Source organism: Hyla sarda, chromosome 1, assembly GCF_029499605.1.
Source record: "Hyla sarda isolate aHylSar1 chromosome 1, aHylSar1.hap1, whole genome shotgun sequence".
NCBI classification, from domain to species: domain Eukaryota; kingdom Metazoa; phylum Chordata; class Amphibia; order Anura; family Hylidae; genus Hyla; species Hyla sarda.
In genome coordinates, this window is record NC_079189.1 from 435284258 (window position 1) to 435305500 (window position 21243).

The window sequence follows — 21243 nt, forward strand, 5'->3', positions numbered from 1 at the left end:
TGTGAGCATAGACATAGGTGGTGGGACCCCCTCCTGATTGCTCAGAGCAGAACAGGAATTCAGCATAAGGGGAGAAAAAAGGCACTACAACTGTAGCCAGTTGTTCAGAATGCAGACACTGTGTAGCCGAGCCTCAAAGGGTGAGAATAGCAACCCCTGCAAAAACATACCAAGGTATGGAGAAGCAGTGCACGTCCTCTGAAAAAAACAGGACACCCGTGCTAGGTAAGACAAAAGACTACAAATTCAAATAAAGTGCATGCGCATCAACATACAGTAGAGTAGGTATGTCCCAAAAAGAGACGAAACCCTGGTCCTTGGAATAAAAGGCAGGCGCTGTGACACCCGAGCGATTCCAGCCCTTGCCTAAAGGCAACGGCTCAGTTGACTGGGCCGCCATCGTAGGAAAGTAGGAACTCTGGTAGGAAACCCGGACATTGGGCACAGAGAAGCTGCAGAGTCCACAAGGATCTGTAGACAATGCTCCTATCCAATCTCCTAGAGGTGCCACCAAGGGCATGCAGAAAGGCACCAAAACTGCAAGTGCAGATGCAGGAGCTGCAGGATGGAAGGGGCATGGGGAACCATGCAGACACAGCCTGGCTTACCGCATGAGGGTCACGGAAACACACAGAGCCACTCTTCAGGAACCTGACACGGAAGACAAATTACCTGTGCAGCAGGTTTGGGTAGGTGACCTCGAGAATAAAGAAACCAAGCTGACATAGACTGGCTAATTGGTAAAGGAATCATTAAACACACTGGGCCAACCCCTCACTGCCCGGACCCCATGAACTGCACCTCCAGAAGCAGGGGACTACTACCACTGCTCGTTGGTTTGGGGGGGGGGGGGGTCAGGGGGGTGGAGAATGGGGGCATACTCCCCTCAGCTGTCGCCACATACTCCCCTCTCGATGTCTTCAGCCAGCATTAGGCCACACTCCATCATGCCAGGCTGCCATAGTGGGGCGAGCAGGGGCAGTGGGGGACCCGGATCCAGGGTACAACCTCCCGTCGCTGGCCATTGGCGATAAGGGGTTGACAGCCCATGCTCCTGTTGCCCATCCTAGATAAATAACAAATGAAAAAAGAACCTAACTATACGTACTTCACTAGAAAATAATAAAATAATAGACCAAGTCTGGGGAGCTCCCAGACATGTGTCTTGCCTCCTACTTACACTAGCTAGAACTGATTACCTCACTTCCAACGGGCAGGTATATCCTGCCAGGGAGGAGCCGACTTTTTTCATTAATTTTTTTATTTATAGTGTCAGCACCTCCTAGTGGGAAGAGCATATACTATACCCATCAGTATCTGTGTCCCTCAATGAAGAGCGACTGAGAAAAGAAGTGTTGTATCTAGCCTTAATTACATGCTTTTATAATTTTATTGTATATGAAATTTTAGATAGGAATAGAAAAAAGTCCCGTTTGGGTTTGGCTTTTGCAGCAACAGAAGCCCTCACGAGAAACTTTGCACATGACGTACTAAATGCATTCAGCAGAGGGGTAAGGAGCACGTTAGTGAGAAGCAACATTTCCCTGTCACCCAATGTGCCAGCCAGAGCTGTGGGTGATGGTCAGAAGATGCTCCCCTGAACACATCTCCCCAGCAATCAGAGCTTTGCCCAGCGCTGGTGGTATTGAGAAGGGGGACTGTACCGTCCGGCGTGGCCTGATGACGGGGGGGTTTACATTTGATGTAATCGTGGTCAATCGGAGTGGCTGTGTAAGGTGGAGATGTCAGACCTGGACCAGAGGAAGAAGGAATGGAATTCCCAGGGCCTGGCATCGTCCCAGCTGAAGAGTGAGAATCCTCATCCAAAGTGCTATGCTTCTCCCTAATTTGTAACAGAGGCAAAATAAGCTGATTAGACACCATAATACAAAATGAATAAAATGCAAAACGTTGGCAAAAAAGAAATAAAAGTTTTCCGCCTAAATAATATGATGGTTAAGGATAGAATGAAGTGTGGTTTAAGCCCTGCCAGGTCCTCTTACCCCGCCCTCTTAAATGCTTACCCAGTGAACAGCTGTTGTACTATGGGAACCAACAGCAACTCCTCAAAATCCATGCTCACACAATGCAAGGAACATAAAGCACACATTGAGAACAAGCCACACAAAGATTGGCCACATAGGTTTAAAGAGTTGGGGTACCCCTCTAAGCAAGAAAGCCTCTTTGTAAGAGCAGCTCCCCTTCTGGTGGACCAAAGCTACCAAAATGCATGGTCACCAATAAAGACTACATTTCCCCCACAGTGGCCACATCAAAGGAAAGCTCTGACTGGCTACAGATTGCCTGCAACAAAATGTGCTGTGTACTGGAGGTAATGGACTCAGAGTAGTTTCAATCTAAAGAGGCAGAAAAGTGCTGGCTGGACTGTGGGAGAGCAGCTATTTAACTTGAGAATAGCTAATAGATGTAATAAAGGATATTATGTGAGAAAAACTTTTTTTTATTTTAAATTAACATCCCAATGCTCTAATAGGGCCTATGGATAATGGTTGTCTAAAACAGCCAACTTCTTTAGAGGTGAAGATCTATTTCATTTGCAACAATATGTTTAAATCCCATATCAAATTCCATAAAAAACAGTAGCTGTCAGGTAGTGTATCCCTACCACCTTGCCCGTTCCTAATAACTTAGCTTAACCCCTTAATGACCAAGCACATTTTCACCTTAAAGACCAGGCCAATTTTATTTTTGCGTTTTCGTTTTTTCCTCCTCGCCTTCTAAAATCCATAACTCTTATTTTTCCATCTACAGACCCATATAAGGGCTTGTTTTTGCGTGACCAATTGTACTTTGCAATGAAACCTCTCATTTTACCATAAAATGTATGGCAAACCCCCCCCAAAAATTTTTTAGGGAGGAAATTTAAATGAAAACCAAACTTTTGCACATTTTGGAGGGTTCTGTTTTCACACTGTACACTTTACGGTAAAAATGACATGTGTTCTTTATTCTGTTGGTCAATACGATTAAAATGATACCCATGGCTAGATACTTTTAGATTTTTGTACTGCTTAAAAGAAATCTACAACTTTTTGTACAAAATCAGTAATCTAAAATGGCCCTATTTTGACCACCTATAACTTTTTCATTTTTCTGTATATAGGGCGGTATGAGGGCTCATTTTTTGCGCCGTCATCTGTACTTTTTTTAGATACCACATTTGCATATATAAAACTTTTAGGTAATGTTTTATTAATTTTTTTTGAATAAAATGTGACAAAAAAAGTTGCATTTTTGGACTTTCATTTTTTACGTTTACGCCATTCACCGTACGGGATCATTAACATTATATTTTGATAGTTTGGACATTTACGCACACGGCGATACCAAATATGTTTATTTAAAAAAAACATTTACGCTTTTTTGGGGAAAAACGGACAATTTTCATTTTTATTGGGGGAGGGGATTTTTCACTTTTTTTTTACTTTTTATTTTTACATTTTTCAACTTTTTTTTAAACACTTTTTATGTCCCCATAGGGGACTATCAATAGCAATCCCTTAATTGCTAATACTGTGCAGTGCTATGCATAGGACACAGCACTGCTCAGTATTATCGGTGATCTTCTGCTCTGGTCTGCTCGATCGCAGACCAGAGCAGAAGACCCCGGGAGACTGCCGGAGCTAGGTAAGGGGACCTCCGGCTGTCATGCTGGATGATCGGATCCCCGCGGCAGCGCTGCGGGCGGTCCGATCATCCAATCAAAGTGCCGCAATGCCGTGATCAGTATTGATCACGGCATCGGAGGGGTTAATGACGGACATCCGCGGGATCGGCTGCTAGCAGCCGGAACCTGCCGTGTATGACGCGAGCACCCTTCTGATGCTCGCGGTCATACACAGGACGTAAATGTGGAAGTCCCGCCAAACCAGGACGTACATTTACGTCCGTGGTCGTTAAGGGGTTAAAAGAGGTACTCCGCTGCTCAGCGTTTGGAACAAACTGTTCCGAACGCTGGAGCCAGCAGCTCGTGATTTAATAGCCACGCTCACTCATGACATCACGCCCCACCCCCTCAATGCAAGTCTATTGGAGGGTGCGTGACAGCCGTCATGCCCCCTCCCATAGAGTTCCATTAAGGGGGCGGGGCGTGACAGCACGAGGGGGCATGGCTATGACATCACGAGCTCCCAGCGCCGGCTCCAGTGCTCGGAACAGTTTGTTCCAAACACTGAGCAGCGGAGTACCCCTTTACAGTGTGCTGACAGGCAAGGAGAATCTCAGCAGTCAAGTAGCTCCCTTCCTCACTCTACTCATTGCTATAATTCAATCTCAATAAAATATATTTAGGTGGGGAAGGCCTCTTGTCATTTACAGCTTAACTTAAACCATTATAATAAAGCCTTAGACTCTACATGTACACAAAGGACACATAGTCATATCTAACCAAACAGAACATACTTATCTATTGCTTTCGGTGCATTTTTCTCCTCTCCCTTAGCAAATGGCCCTTCTGTTGCTTCCTTCATAATGGTGAACAACATTTTAGTATCTAGTTCCTTGTCATTTTTTCCTAGCAGCTTCAAGACAGAAGCGTGGAGACGGAAATAGACCTATTGGAGACAGGATGACAGTGTAAAGAAGTTCAAGGGTTTCTTATATAACAGAAGGCTCACACAGACAGTATTAGATAACTTTAAAGCAACTACTGGCTGGCCCAGGATTTCCTATTTTGTAAGCCAGCAATCTTATTCACTGAAAGTTTGTTCCAGACATTTACATAACTTTAGAGAAAGTAAACATCATAGCAGAATCCCCAGTAATAGAGAGCGGATTCTTGTAATGCAGCTAAATATCCCTCTGTTTTCTACAATGTGCTTAAATTTTGAGTTTTTCACATGTAAATTACTCTCCCACTAAACCACAATGGTGGATATCTCTCCCTCAGGACCAACACCATTATTGCAAATAGTTGTGGTCAGAAATTAATAGCTAACCACACAATATAATGACAAAGAAACGTAACAGAAAGAAGAGAATGAGAAAAGCCTTTCAAGAGAACCTGTTACCATTAAAATGCTGTCCAACCTACCAGCATATATGAAGCAGGAAGAGCTGAGCACATTCATATAGAATTGTAGAAAGTATAGAAAGATTCAGTATTACATGTAACTTAGTCCAGAAGGTGGTCTCGATTAATAAATTACAGCCTTCTCTGTATGCGTGAATACACAGATAGCCATCAGTCTCAGAGTAGCACCACCCACTGGAGATCAGATAAAATATAAGTTAGGGTAGGGTCACACATAGCGAAATCTGCTGTGCAGCGGGAAATTCGTTGCATATTCTCCTATGAGCAGAGACACAGGGCCACCCTGCAGCAACCCTGTGTACGAAGTGGGGTTTGGAGGCGGGCCCGCACGTCACAGTTACGTCAGCGTGCTGGGGTCCGCCTCCAAACCTCACTGCATACACAGGACTGCCACGGGTAGCCCTGTTTGTCCGTGCAAGCAGAATATTTTCCCCTGTGCAGCAGATTTAGTGCAGCGTCAAATAAGCTGCGTAAACGTTATGTGTGACCCTACCCTCATACTTAATCTTTTCTTACAACTTAGCATATATATTTACTCAGCTCCTCCTTCACTATAACATTAAGATGCTGATCAGACTGCTTGCTTAATATGACAGATTTCTATTTAAAAACAATACAATTAACTGCTTCTTACCTCTAAAGCCTCCATGGCCAACTCGGGAGGGTTATGATAATGAATCTTCTTAGGGTAGCGAGCAGCTTCCTCATGCAGGTAGTGTGCTGCTTGCTTGTAGTGCTGCAGATATAATTCTGGATTCAGCTTTTGTTTTTCACAGATTTTACCTAACATATAGTGAATTAACCATTCTTCTTCATCGCCATCTCCCTCACAGAGGGAAGCAGAAAAGAAACACTGCTTTGCGGTCTCAAGCATACTATTCCGACGCTCTTTTAGCTGCAAATAAAGCAACAATAACATTAATATTTATCACGAACATATTAAAGCAAAGATAAGTTTCAGAAATCATTACGCTTTTTAAAGGGTTTTATTGAGACTGACAAAATTATGTTTTAGAATTATTTTTTTTGTAATGTTTAGCCTTAGTAATGCCATTTCTAGTCAGTCACGTGAATTATGTAATGACATGATTTTTCAATGCAATGTATACTTGAAACATTTATACAGTTACTTTCTGGGGGAAAAAATGGTCATCCTTTATATGGACACTGTCATTTGCCAAAACATTTTATATAATGTAGACAACATTATATGTTAGTGGTGCACCGAAATGAAAATTGTGGACCGAAACCAAAAATTTAAAAAGAGCTTGGCCAAAAACGGAAATAGACCCAAAACTACAACGCCCAGCAGGTCGTGCTACAGAGCAATGATCTGCAACCTGTGGCTTTGTAGCTGGTGCATATATAACTCCCAGCAATGACCTTTACCAGCAATGCATAAGGGCAGTAACACAATAAAGTGCATGTACTGTTATTGTACAGCCTTTGGCTGTCAGGACATGCTAGGAGTTGTAGTTCTGCATCAGCTGCAGAACGACAGGTTGCAGATCATTGCTCTGCAGCAGTACATGCACAAAATGTATTCATGCGCTTCTGCCAGTAACTACAGGGAAGTGATCTGCAACCTATAATACTGCCTCTTTATACAAAATGTCATACTATATTGTCCTTTTTGATTTTTAGAGCCCCTCCCAGCTTAGCCCCACAAACTCTATGTCACCATAAAAGGTCCTGCAACTACAGTCTCATCACAGCTCAGCCCCACCTGGACCCCTCTCCAGCACAGTGTAGGATAAAATTATAATGGCACCTTCTATTTCTTTCACTACCCAGGGTGAGTACATTTGTCTGTCTGGCCCCGCCTCCCGCTGCAATCCCCACACCTGAGATTATCGGCATATTTTTTTCCTTTCAATACAATGCCAAATAATTTTCGCTGCATCCATATTATATGTATATTTTTAATATACATTGGTTAGGAAGTAACTTTTTACCCTCCACTGTCCAGAACACTGGCAGCAATTGCCTGTGTGCCTTGGCTGGCTGTAATATCGAGACAAAATAAATGTGGGTGGGCTTGTCAATCATCCTGATGTGTAAGCCAGGGGTGTGTCATAGAGCCTCATTGCACAGCCAGTAGTTAGTTCTGTTGAGTGAGGGAAGAAGTTCTCACATGAGATGTGAGGGCAAGCAAGTGAACATCCCTCCTCCTCAGTGAACTGCATGCGGTGTGAGCAACATAAACGAGCAATTAGGAGCTATAAAAGGATAAAAAGCACAAATAAAGCACACAGACAGAATTAGCAACAGTTAAAGAGTAAACCTACAACCTTTTTTTCTATGTTAAAGGTACACTTTAAAATGTTTGTCTTTCTTTTGGTATTGACACCAGGGACGTGCACACATAGGGGTAAAAGGGGGCTGGAGCCCCTGCCCTTTTCCTCACCTGCCCCTCTAGTGCCCTCACAAAAGGAGCTACAGACTCAGGGTGACAGGTGAAGTAAAAAGGATCCATTGCTGGGGAGATTTGTATGGGGTTTAATGGAGGGTGCTGTGCCCTCCCTGCAGCAAGGGGGCGCCTCTCACCCTGTCATTATCTGCCATTTCTAAGCTTCTCTCCACACGGAGGAGACAGGAGCAGCGGAGGCAGAGAGAAGCCCCGCCCACAGCATGTCCGGACACAGACTCCAGTCTATGCAGCCCTTACTGTAAGTAACTGTAAATATATGTGAGTGATTGTATGTCAGTGTGTGTGTGTGTGTGTGTGTGTGTCTATCTCTATGTATATGCCTATATATGTGAGCAAGTGAATCTATGTATGTGTGTGTATATATGTGTGTATGTATGTATGTATGTATGTATGTATGTGTGTGTATGTATGTGTGTGTGTGTGTATGTATATATGTGTGTGTGTGTGTGTGTCTATATGTATGTGCAGAGAGGGATGGCTGGGGCCTTACTGTAAGTAACTGTAAATATATGTGAGTGATTGTATGTCAGTGTGTGTATGTATATATATATATATATATATATATATATATATATATATCTATCTCTATCTATCTATCTATCTATCTATCTATGTGTGTGTGTGTCTATCTCTATGTATATGCAGAGAGGGATGGCTGGGGCCTTACTGTAAGTAACTGTAAATATATGTGAGTGATTGTATGTCAGTGTGTGTATATGTGTGTGTGTGTGTGTGTCTATGTATATGCCTATATATGTGAGCAAGTGAAACTATGTATGTGTGTATATGTATATATATGAGCAAGTGAATCTTTGTATGTATGTATATATATATATATGTGTGTATATGTATATATGTATGTATATTTATATATGTGTGTATGTATATATTTATATATATATATATATATATATATATATATGAGCAAGTGAATCTATGTATGTATATGTATGTATGTATGTATGTGTGTGTGTGTATATATATATGAGCAAGTGAATCTATGTATGTGTGTGTACATATCTGTGAGTAATTGTATGTGTGAACCTGTATGTATGATGTGCTTATTGGCTATATCTTTCAGTATATATTCCATGTTATATGTGTGTCTGTGTATATATGTTTCTTAATGTATATTTGTACCTGTATCTATGTGTCAGTGTCTCTATGTATGTGTGTGTGTGTATTACCTATGTACTGTATGTGCGTGCTTGTATGTAATGTATGAAGCACATTATTAGGGACTTATTAGAGGAATGGAAGCACAGTATATAGGCAATTTATGGAAGCACAGTATATATTTCATTATATTGGAACATTATATTTTTTATGTATGTTGGCACTGTGTATAGATCCTTAGGGTGCGTTCACACGTGCCTATTTTTGCTGCAGATTTTGCTGCTGCAGATTTTGCTGCTGCAGATTTTGCTTCCCATTGACAATGGGAAGAGAAATCTGCTAAAGCAAATCTGCAGCAGAAAATGCGCACGTGTGAACGCACCCTTAGGGGTGGCACAGTATAGTTAAATAATAGTGGCACAGTATATAGGGAATTAATAGATGAATGGTGGCACAGTATATAGGTAATTAATAGATGAATGGTGGCACAGTATATAGGGAATTAATAGATGAATGGTGGCACAGTATATAGGGAATTAATAGATGAATGGTGGCACAGTATATAGGGAATTAATAGATGAATGGTGGCACAGTATATAGGGAATTAATAGATGAATGGTGGCACAGTATATAGGGAATTAATGGTGGCACAGTATCTAGGGTATTAATAGATGAAAGGTGGCCCAGTATATCGGGAATTAATAGATGAATGGTGGCACAGTATATAGGGAATTAATAGATGAATGGTGGCACAGTATATAGGGAATTAATAGATGAATGGTGGCACAGTATATAAGGAATTAATAGATGAATGGTGGCACAGTATATAGGGAATTAATAGATGAATGGTGGCACAGTATATAGTTCATTAATGGTGGCACAGTATATCGGGAATTAATAGATGAATGGTGGCACAGTATATAGGGAATTAATAGATGAATGGTGGCACAGTATATAGGGAATTAATAGATGAATGGTGGCACAGTATATAGGGAATTAATAGATGAATGGTCGCACAGTATATAGGGAATTAATGGTGGCACAGTATCCAAGGTATTAATAGATGAAAGGTGGCCCAGTATATCGGGAATTAATAGATGAATGGTGGCACAGTATATAGGGAATTAATAGATGAATGGTGGCACAGTATATAGGGAATTAATAGATGAATGGTGGCACAGTATATAAGGAATTAATAGATGAATGGTGGCACAGTATATAGGGAATTAATAGATGAATGGTGGCACAGTATATAGTTCATTAATGGTGGCACAGTATATCGGGAATTAATAGATGAATGGTGGCACAGTATATAGGGAATTAATAGATGAATGGTGGCACAGTATATAGGGAATTAATAGATGAATGGTGGCACAGTATATAGGGAATTAATGGTGGCACAGTATATAAGGAATTAATAGATGAATGGTGGCACAGTATATCGGGAATTAATAGATGAATGGTGGCACAGTATATAGGGAATTAATAGATGAATGGTGGCACAGTATATAGGGAATTAATAGATGAATGGTGGCACAGTATATAGTTCATTAATGGTGGCACAGTATATCGGGAATTAATAGATGAATGGTGGCACAGTATATAGGGAATTAATAGATGAATGGTGGCACAGTATATAGGGAATTAATAGATGAATGGTGGCACAGTATATAGTTCATTAATGGTGGCACAGTATATAGGGAATTAATAGATGAATGGTGGCACAGTCTATAGGGAATTAAGGGGGGTACGGTATATAATTAAAGGGAAACTGACAGGCTGTTTACTCGCACTAAACCCAATACACTAGGTTACAGTGCAGTATACAAAAATTGGTCTTTCCATTTTCTAGGTATTGCCCCACATTGCTAGTATGTGAAGTCAGTCTTGTGCGCAATGGAGGCGGAGCTTCCCTGCCTCCATCCTGTATGCTGTGCTATATATTTATAATTCTTTCTTTTGCCAATTCTTATATATTGCAGAATGTAAGCATATATTAGTGTGGTGTCCATCTCTTCAGTGTAAGAACCAGAGCTGTGTGGAGATTCCTGCATAAGGTGGGTGCTGGGTTATTGGGGATGGGTGATGGGTGCTGGGTTATTGGGGAAGGGTGATGGGTGCTGAGTGAAGGGTGCTGGGTGATTGGTGCTGGGTGATTGGTGCTGGGTGATTGGTGCTGGGTGATTGGTGCTGGGTGATTGGTGCTGGGTGGTTGATTGGTGCTGGGTGATTGATTGGTGCTGGGTGATTGATTGGGGATGGGTGATTGGTGATGGGTGATTGATTGGTGCTGGGTGATTGATTGGTGCTGGGTGATTGGGGATGGGTGCTGGGTGATTGGTGCTGGGTGATTGGGGATGGGTGATTGGTGATTGGGGATGGGTGATTGGTGCTGGGTAATTGGGGATGGGTGATGGATGATTGGTGATTGGTGATTGGGGATGGGTGACTGGTGATGGGTTCTGTCATATAGAGGTCAGACCGGGGCATATAGGGGGAGATTTATTAAAACCTTTGCAGAGGAAAATCCTTCTGCAAAACGATCTGATTGGTTGCTATGGGCGTCTGCACCGCTCTTTCTCTGCACAGGTTTTGATAAATCTCCTCTATAATTCAGTATATTATAGTGCAGCTGTCACATGTTTTCTGTAAATAAGACTGACAGCACAGACAAAGTGTATATACACATGGCGGACCTCAGAGAAACTGTTCTTGACTCGATTTTACAAAAACACCAACTTTTATGGGGGCTAGGAATGTCGAGGAGGCCTGGCGGGAGTCCACTGTGTCCCTGGGCCGCAGCACATCTGCCCATTAAGTCTGGCAGACGTTTTTTAAATTATGAAAAGTGCCCTCTTTTTTTCTTGAGCCCCTGCCCTTCAAAATGTCTGTGCACGTCCCTGATTGACACATACTATAAAAGTGTATTCCATTCATGATCACCAGTTGAAAATTTCACATCACATCTAAATATATAATTTAATTCTGCACAAACTGTCAGCACCTATAATGATACCCTTAAGGGATGCCTAATCTGCTAGTAATATCAAGGACTGTGACTAAACTAGTGTTTTATATTTTATTCCAACTATACCAAAGCTTTTCTTAAAGGGAAACTGTCATGAAATTAATTTTTTTATTGTATTTGTAATAATATTTTAACATATATGTTAATCCTATTTTATTTTTAAAAATCAAAGTTCTCCTAATTCTTTTTTATAAATACTTCTACTGGGGGCTGCTATGTCTAAAAGCATCTGTGCTTGCATTACTGCACGACACAAGCACAGATGCTGCTCTACTTTGAAGCCCTCAGATTTTTTCAAAAAGTAAAAATATGTCCATTTTATGATGCCAACATAAAAAGTGGACATATTGTATTTGTGAATAAAAATAAAATGTATTTGGAATATCCATTTCCTTACAAGCAGAGAGCTTCAAAGTTAGAAAAATGCAAAATTTTCATGAAATTTTTGGATTTTTCACCAAAAAAGGATGCAAGTAACGACGAAAATCTACCACCAAAATAAAGTAGAATATGTCACGAAAAAACTCTCAGAATCAGAATATTCGGTAAAAGCGTTTTAGAGTTATTAATGCGTAAAGTGACAGTGGTCAGAATTGCGAAAAAGGGCTCAGTCCCTAAGGTGAAAAAGTGCTGTGTCCTTAAGGGGTTAAGGACGCAGACAATTTTATTTTTACGTTTTCGTTTTTTCCTCCTCGCTTTCAAAAAATCATAACGCTTTTATATTTTCACCCACAGACTAGTATGAGGGCTTGTTTTTCGCGTAACCAGTTGTCTGTTGTAATGCCATCACTCACTTTACCATAAAATGTATGGCGCAACCCAAAAAAATACTATTTGTGTGGGGAAATTAAAAAGAAAACTGCAATTTTGCTAATTTTGGAAGGTTTCGTTTTCACACCGTACAATTTACGGTAAAAATGACGTGTGTTCTTTATTCTTTGGGTCAATACGATTAAAATGATACCCATGATAACATACTTTTCTATTACTGTTGTGCTTAAAAAAAAAATCACAAACTTTTTAACCAAATTAGTACGTTTAAGATCCCCCTATTTTAAAGTCCTACAACTTTTTCATTTTTCTGTATACCATATTTGCTTATATAAAACCTTTTAATACATTTTTTTTTATACATTTTTTTGGAATAAAATGTTATTAAAAAGCAGCTATTTTGGACTTTTTTTTTTACGTTCACCGTACGGTATCATTAACATTTTATTTTAATAGTTCAGATATTTACGCACGTGGCAATACCAAATATGTATATAAAATATTTTTCAACACTTTTTGGGGGTGAAATAGGGAAAATGGGACAATTTACGTTTTTATTGGGGGAGGGGGTTTTTCACAATTTTTTTACTTTATTTTTTACTTTTATTTTTACACTTTAATAGTCCCCATAGGGGACTATTTATAGCAATAATTTGATTACTAATGTATAGGACATAGCACTGATCAGCGTTATCGGTCATATTCTGCTCTGGTCTGCGGGAAGGCAGATCAGAGCAGAAGATGCCCGGAAGGCAGCAGAGGATGGTGAGGGGACCTCCGTATGCTGTGCTGGATGATCGGATCGCCGCCGCAGCGCTGTGGGCGATCGGATCATCCATTTAAGTGACCGCTATGCTGAAGATGCCGTGATCTGTATTGATCACGGCATCTGAGGGGTTAATGGCGGACATCCGCGGGATCGCGGATGTCCACCATTACCGTCGGGTCCCTGGCTGCGATCGTCAGCAGCAGTTTAGTGCTTAATGTTATCATCAACAACAATTCAGAGTTTAGTGTTAACACAAAACACTGAACTGCTGCTGACAATAACAGAGAATATTAAGCTCTGAACTGCTGCTGACGATAATACTAAGAACTGAACTGCTGTTGATGATAACACTTAGCACTGAACTACTGCTGATGATAATAATGATGACAAAGAGGAGGACTGCAGCCTCAGATGCAAGAGATGAGGGATACATGTGGGGCAGGAAACATGCAGACACAGAAGAGGGCCCGTGAACCCATAGGCACACTGTGTGGAACTTCACAGGGAATTAAACAAAGGACTGCCATCACGGAAGAGGCAGGAATGGGAAAGGAGACCTGGTGTATTAGAAAGCCATGCAGACACAGTCAGGCTAACTGGTAAAGGACCATGGCCACCCCGGTGCCGCAGTCAGAACCATACACTAAAAGTTAGCTACCAGCCTTAATCCACTAGAGGGGTAGGCATGTGGAGAGGGGCCTGGTAAAGAAGTGAATCCCATGAACCAGCATGTGGTGCATTACAGAGGGCCCAAGAAACAACATGGGGAGACCCCCTCAGAACTACTTCTAGGTAGTGGTTACCTGAACTTCCGCCACGCTGTGGGAAGAGCATAGCAGTTAACCCGATGTAGCAGTAAACTACAGGAAAAGCCATCCGGCCAACTGCTGGAGGATTCCTGACACTCCTTCGAACCCTCCCACAGACAGTGGGGCACAGGAGTGTGGCCAATTTTATGGCGACCTGAAGACTAATTACTGGCAGCAGTCCTTTGCGCCTGCAGGAACCTTCTGACAGAGTCCGCACACCAACAGTGAAGTATGGGGAGCCACAGCATGCACGCGGCAACCAAAAGATGGGAAACCAACAGCGGTGGAAACTGAGCAGCCAACGGTCTGGCGCAATGAGTGCCCCTCAGGTGCTGGTGATAAGGGGACACAGTCGGATAGGCAATGACTGAGCCCCTTTGACGCATGTGGAAGGGCAGTAAAGCCTAGGAACCATGAATAGAATCCCCAACAACCTGGGAGATCGGGGGAGGCTTAGGAGCCTTGGATTGTATCCCCTTCGCCCTGCCTAGGGTCCATAGGATACACCAGGTCACTCCACCGGACACCACGCACCAGCAGTGAGGTACCGGAACTTCAGAAGTTGACAGGCGGCAGAGAAAATCATGCAGACCACTGTCTGGCTTACTGGTATGGGTCCATGTAGAAAACAGGGCACTCCAGCGGTCACCTCGCACTAGCAGTGGGGCACCAGAACTTCAGCCGCAGATATTTCAGCCCTTGAAGAAGTTTGCAGGCGGCAGTGAAAACCATGCAGACCACTGTCTGACTTACTGGTATGGGTCCATGTAGACAACAGGACACGCCAGCGGTCACCTTGCACTAATATTGGGGTACCGAAATCCAGCTGTGGATGCGGCAGTGGATAGGTGAGTGATAGGTGAGACTCCTGTCTGGCCTAATGAAAGCAGGTGAAATCCATGGCCACGCAGGGACACATTCACAGAGAACTCGCCCTGGACGAGGGGATCCAGGACAGCAGCTGTGGATGTGGCAGCCTGTAGAGGAGGGAATTAAGTCCGCATGTCAAAACACACCTGCGGACAAGGCAACCATGTCATGACAACCGGTGGTAGAGGAGAAACAGTCCTGACTGTAACTCTGGTATCTTCCAAGTAGTCATGAAGTAGGTGTAAGTGGGTATGCCAGAGGCATACCTCAACCAACTTAATGCAATGTCATATCAGGTCCAGGGGGCCCCCGTATACTGTCCCAGAAAAAAAGAGCCATATAGGGTCAAAGCATGGGGCGATGGAAGCAAGCTTCGAAATCGGCCCCAGTTGTCAAAAAATCCATTTATTATATGGTCCCTAGATAGAGAAGGTATCAGGGAGAAAACTTAGAAGAACAGATAGTACACTTAATCTTAGCCAAAAGGCCCTGAAGTGATACGTAATACAGGCTAAGGCTGTAAATTTTGTGTCCGTAGAGGTCATAAGGATGCATGGAAAAGAAGGCACAACTTAATTATTCCACTAGAGGGCCCCCAAACACCACTAAATGACCTGAGAGACCAGCAGCAGAGAGTACTTTATTATTATTTTTTTTAAATACACACCATAAGTAAGTGTGGGGAACAAGGCGCCTTGCGCTAAAAAACTGACCTGATGATCCCTAAAGGTAGAACGGGCTAGGAAGCCCACACAATGTCCCTCATGCAGGAATATTTATGCTGCAGCCGTGAGTAGCGAAGTATGGAGCAGCGCGCTTAGAAGCGCCTGCTTAGAAGTTCACAGCTCCGAGGCCAGGGGGACAAGAGTGGGCCGAACCCAGGGTAACGGAGCCGCTCAGATAACGGACCGCCGCCGACCCAAGCAAGGAAGGAGGGGCGGGTCTAAATGCCGGCAGAGGGACTTGTGCTAAATGCCGGCAGAGGGGCAGGGCTAAATGCCACGGGAGGGGCAGAGATATACGCCGCTGGAGGCAGCCACTATAGATCTTCCGGAAAGCCTGCTAGGTTACAGGCATAATGTGTGTGAGAGGCGGTGCTGCCTGGCCTTATGGTCCGCGCACTATCAGGGGGAGAAGAATGGCGGAGTCACGTCCCGCCATAGCCCCCGGAAAAATGGAAAGGAGGCGCAGTCTGGCCTCCTGGGGCGCGCTGGCTCATGGCAAAAAGAAGGGCGGCCAGTGCTGCCAGGGCCCTGGGCTCCTGCAGGCTGAGCCCCCAGTGTGCTGCAAACCCCCCCCAGTCGGTAAAATCGAAGCCGGTGGAAAGTAGGAACAGCGAGGCTGTTCAGAGATGAGCCAGAAAAGAACTCCTGTGGAGGGAGCCGCTGCAAAAAAGCTGGCGGCTGTCCTCTACAGGACCTAGTATGCCGAAACACAGCTCCCCCTAAGGGACCGAGGGAGCCCCCAACATAATATCCCAATAAAGGACAGAGTCCCACTGTAAGAGAAAGGGAGGAGGGGGGATATACTCACCTGTCTTCTTATACTCACCTCAAGATGTCTTCAGCCAGCTTTTAAGTCACCTGCATCACGTCAGACAGGACAGGACGAGCAGGGAAGATAGGGGACCCGGACCCTAGGTGCCACCCCAGGCACTGGCCATTGGCGGGAAGGGGTTAACGGTGCATTCATTCATGTCCCGTGCCCCTTAGCCGCATATGGGGGGAACTGGTAGCGCCATGCTCCTGATCCCCCACCTAAAAAAAGGAAACAATAGGAAGTAAAGAACCTAACTAAACAGCCCTTACTAGAAAATAATAATAAAAAAAAAAAAAGACCAGGTCTGGAGAACTCCCAGTCCTGTGTCTTGCCTCCTGCTGACACAAGCTAAAACAGATTACCTCACTTCCAGTGGGCGGGTATATCCTGCCAGGGAGGAGCCGACATTTTTTCTTCCTAGTGTCAGCGCCTCCTTGTGGCAAGAGCATATACCCATCAGTTAGGTGTCCCCCAATGAAGAGCGACCGAGAAAGTGAATTTTTACTGTGGACATTCAGCCACCCGCAGGCCTTGGTCTTAAAAGGATTAATATAATAGATCATATAATAACTCACATGAGACACTGCCTCAGGGGAGAGCTCAGTGGCCCACTGCTTGAGCTGTCGGGAAGCAAATGAATGAAGAGCGTAAGACGTTGCGCCATATTCAATCCATAAGGGCAGGTTTGAGGAGTCAATCTCCAGTGCTCGCTTAAAACAGTTCAATACAGGAGTGGCATGTTTCCATATGGGTCCATCATTCTTCAATTCATTGGAGTTTAGTTTGTCCTGTATACGGCTTGCTCTTGCCAGGGCCATGCCAGCCCAAGAATCAAACCTTTAATGTAAAGAACATGAAAGATGAGAAATAAGCATGCGCTATGAATACTAAAATACTTTCTAGAGGCATATATTTTAAGCAAAGCAAACTTTAGCCAATGAAAAAATATAACAAATAAATGTCAAATCACTCTAAGTTGGAGACCCACCTATTGGGACAGATGCAGATATCATGCATGTAGAATTTAATGGCCTTGGACTGTTCCTTGTTTTTAAAATGGTAGTCAGCAAGAAGGTAAAATAGTTCATTCAGCACCTCAGGGGCGTCCTCTGCTCCTTCTGGGAGTTGTGGCACCTGAAACAATAAATTTAATTTTTCAATAATGATGTTGAAATCATATTGAAATCCCCTTGGCAAAAAAGCTTAGGTAACAATGCTAACAAGATAGTTCCATTAATCTGGAAGAAACACAAATTTAAAGGGGGTTTCTGGTTTCACAGGACAGTGACTGAAAAGCTTTTACTCTGCAAAAGTACTACAACATGAAATAAAATATACAAAAACAAAAAAACACACGATACATCACATTACGAAGCCTTCTCAGAATAAGACATAAAATAGGTTGATTCTTAAAGGGAACCACAGGTAGCATCATACAGGGATAGGCTCTCCTATTACAACAGTCTATGAGTTACTCAGAATTGTTGAAGCATTTTGGAGAAATAACAGTTTAGAAATCCCCCAGGAACAGTTCTCTATGTCATAGCCAGCATGGCCCCAACCCCAGGGCTTGATTCACAGATCTCTATCTGCATAGAGAGAGATTTTATCCATCTGTCTGTCCATTATATGGCTGGGGAGTGGAGCCCAATGCCACCTGCTTCCCGGGCTGAAAACTAGGGATCGACCGATATTGATTTTTTACAGACCGATATTCTGTGAACTTTCAGGCCGATAACTTATACCGATATTCCCGGGGTCTCTGGCCCCGCAAAAGCCGCTGCAGTTCATTGATTTAAAGCGCCGCCATTATCGGCACCGATAACTTAGAAAATTGTGAATCGTGGCTAAACCGATAATCGGTCGATCCTTACTAAAAAACCCCAATGGCAGCAGATTTCAGAGGTGTGGGCCGCTACAATCAACAACTTTTGACCTGCCCAATCGAAATTTCAAAAGTTGTTTTTTATTACAGTAACGCTTTATGCACTAAATGTGTACCTTGCTGCTTGTGCCTTCTATGTAAGCTGCCAAACTGTCCATGCTTAGCTTAGGTTTATCCGAGGGAGGTATTATGGTGGCCATTTTTTTCAGGTGGTTAGCCAGGTCTGCAGAGACTGTGCTGGTTTTATAGCTGTCAAATTCAGGAAGAGACTTTGGCTTGAAATACTCAAACAAAACAAGGGCATCTTCCCAGAGCAACTCCACCTGCAGAAAGAGGATTGTCTGTATTTATATCAACAGCAATTTAGGACATACAAAGTAACAGTGTTTATGAGTATAATTCTAGGCACGCAGATATTTATAGGACTGCAATGGCAGACGTACCTAGACACACTTAGATAACACTCTTATTTAATTATACACTGCTCAAAAAATAAAGGGAACACTTAACCAACACAATGTAACTCCAAGTCAATCCCACTTCTGTGAAATCACACTGTCCACTCAGGAAGCAACACTGATTGACAATCAATTTCACATGCTGTTGTGCAAATGGAACAGACAACAGGGTGAAATTATAGGCAATTAGCAAGACACCGCAATAAAGGAGTGATTCTGCAGGTGGTGACCACAGACTACTTCTCAGTTCCTATGCTTCCTGGCTGATGTTTTGCTCCCTTTTGAATGCTGGCAGTGGTTTCACTCTAGTGGTAGTATGAGATGAAGTATACAACCCATACAAGTGGCTCAGGTAGTGCAGCTCATCCAGGATGGCACATCACATCAGGCCAGTACATTAGGAGATGTGGAGGAGGCCGTAGGAGGGCAACAACCCAGCAGCAGAACTACTACCTCCACCTTTGTGCAAGGAAGAGCACTGCCAGAGCCCTGCAAAATGACCTCAGGCAGGCCACAAATGTGCATGTGTCCACTCAAACAGTCAGAAACAGACTCCATGGGGGTGGTATGATGGCCCGATTTCCACAGGTCGGGGGTGTACTTACAGCCCAACACCGTGCAGGACGTTTGGCATTTGCCAGAGAACACCAAGATTGACATATTCGCCACTGGCGCCCTGTGCCACAGATAAAAGGAGGTTCACACTGCGCACATGTGATAGACGTGAAAGAACCTGGAGACGCCATGGTTTCACTTTACCAGAGCTCATTAAAATAGGAAAGCTGAGTGTGATTGGTTGTTGTGCAAAAAATCTTTCACACATTTTAATAAATTGGGGCCAATGAACTGTTTTCTGGTGTAATTGTTTTGGAAAAAAAAAAATGTGTCCTCTATGTTTGGGAATAAGGTGAATGCTACACTGTAATTCTATAAAAAAATCTGCTCACAATGAAATAATAAGGAAATGTAATTCCCTGCTATGTATGCTTTCATATAATGAAAGCCTATAAACCTTTTTTTGTTAAAATCCTATTAGGTTTTGTTAAATGCTTGCAGTTACCGGTTGTACAGAATGCTCCTCTAGGTACCGAGCCTTGCTCTTCTTGCTGGGGTAGGCATATAGACAATAGAAGCACTGTTCGAGTGCAGTTTCTAATTCCTCCTTAAAGGGATGGTTGTCTTCCTTTGTAGATAAGGCCAGTTCTTTTAATAGAACATGTACCTGCATACATGTAGGATGAACATAAAGACAAATTATCTTAGCTCAAAGTAGAACATTGAGATAGAGCAATATTAAACATAGTAGTAGAATGCTGGAGCCTGGAAACAAATGTCAAGAAAGAAGTACATACAGTACAATGAGCAAAGGGTAAAACCTTTACACCATTCCCTTTATTGTAATCCTCCATGGGGGAGATTTATCAAAACCTGTCCAGAGGAAAAGTTGCTGAGTTGCCCAGAGCCACCAATCAGATCGCTTCTTTCATTTTTCAGAGGCCTTTTCAAAAATGAAAGAAGAAATCTGATTGGTTGTTATGGGCAACTCAGCTCTGGACAGGTTTATTCTTCACACAGTTAGAGTGCTGACTGATGAAATTCTGGTTTCTTGCAGCTCTCTGTGTTTTAATAGTGGTAGTGGTGGTTCATTGACCACGGGTTAGCAAAGAAACCCTGCCTCTATAATGTATCTGCATTAATAATGTGGTACATGCAACATTAAAGATGATCAAGAGAAGATTGACCAAAAGTCATATAAATCCCTATTATTCACCTTTGTTATTTTATTTCAGGTTTTGCTTTTCCATATTCCTGAACTAGTGATCATGAAGCAAACAAAAAGTATGAGACAGTTATAGTAGCATCTAACTTCTAATTTCATTACAATTTTAGAGGCAGGATTTCTTCTTTATAAGGTGGCAGAGAACCGAAAATCTTATCATTTGCACTTTGGTGTTTTGAGCTTCTATTTGAACTCTGCTAGTAATGCAGAACAGCTTGTTATTATTACTAACACCAGCCAAGAACTGTATGGGGCAGAAGCAAATAATGCTTACTCTATAAATACATTTCAACCTGTGTGTGTACATGTAAAATGAATGTATGCTCCAGCATCATTTCCAAATGGCTGGAGATATTTCGATGATGGTGCACATGTTACTCATATGTCAACTAAAAATATAGTAGAGTTAAATTACATCTAACCCATCTAAATTACATCTAATCTGCGAGGGTAGGGGGTTTGTCTAAAGTCCCATGTAAGTCTATGAGGTTGGGATACGAGGTCTGTATCTACTGCCAAGGCTATGTTTACATCCGCATTGTGAAGCTCCGTTACAACAGCTGATAACAGGGCTAGGACAGAGGTTGTGACAGTGGGCATCAACTAAACCTGTTCACTTTAAATGGGTTCTGTTCAGGTTCCTTTAGATACCTATTATGTTACAAGATTTTAGTGGAGAAAAAAAAAACTGACATAGGGATCAATCACACATACAGGATCTGCTGCTTATTTTG

General features: G+C 42.7%; 1 protein-coding gene and 1 non-coding gene across 9 annotated transcripts in view; both read right to left on the minus strand.

Moving 5' to 3' along the window:
• Nucleotides 1-21243, minus strand: part of CABIN1 (calcineurin binding protein 1) — a 203796-nt gene that overhangs the window by 87223 nt on the left and 95330 nt on the right. For 7 of the 8 annotated variants that reach the window (XM_056531139.1, XM_056531153.1, XM_056531167.1 and 4 more), the window contains exons 20-26: nt 19790-19951; nt 18388-18594; nt 17375-17520; nt 16962-17223; nt 5688-5948; nt 4423-4574; nt 1665-1843 (exon numbers count right to left, since the gene is read on the minus strand). In XM_056531139.1, the coding sequence (XP_056387114.1) occupies nt 1665-1843; nt 4423-4574; nt 5688-5948; nt 16962-17223; nt 17375-17520; nt 18388-18594; nt 19790-19951 (1369 nt within the window). The remainder of the gene's footprint in view (nt 1-1664; nt 1844-4422; nt 4575-5687; nt 5949-16961; nt 17224-17374; nt 17521-18387; nt 18595-19789; nt 19952-21243) is intronic. The other variant, XM_056531173.1, reaches the window with a different exon arrangement.
• On the minus strand, nt 15154-15346 carry LOC130337645 (U2 spliceosomal RNA). Its single transcript, XR_008878499.1, has one exon. It is a non-coding gene; the product is annotated as a U2 spliceosomal RNA (small nuclear RNA).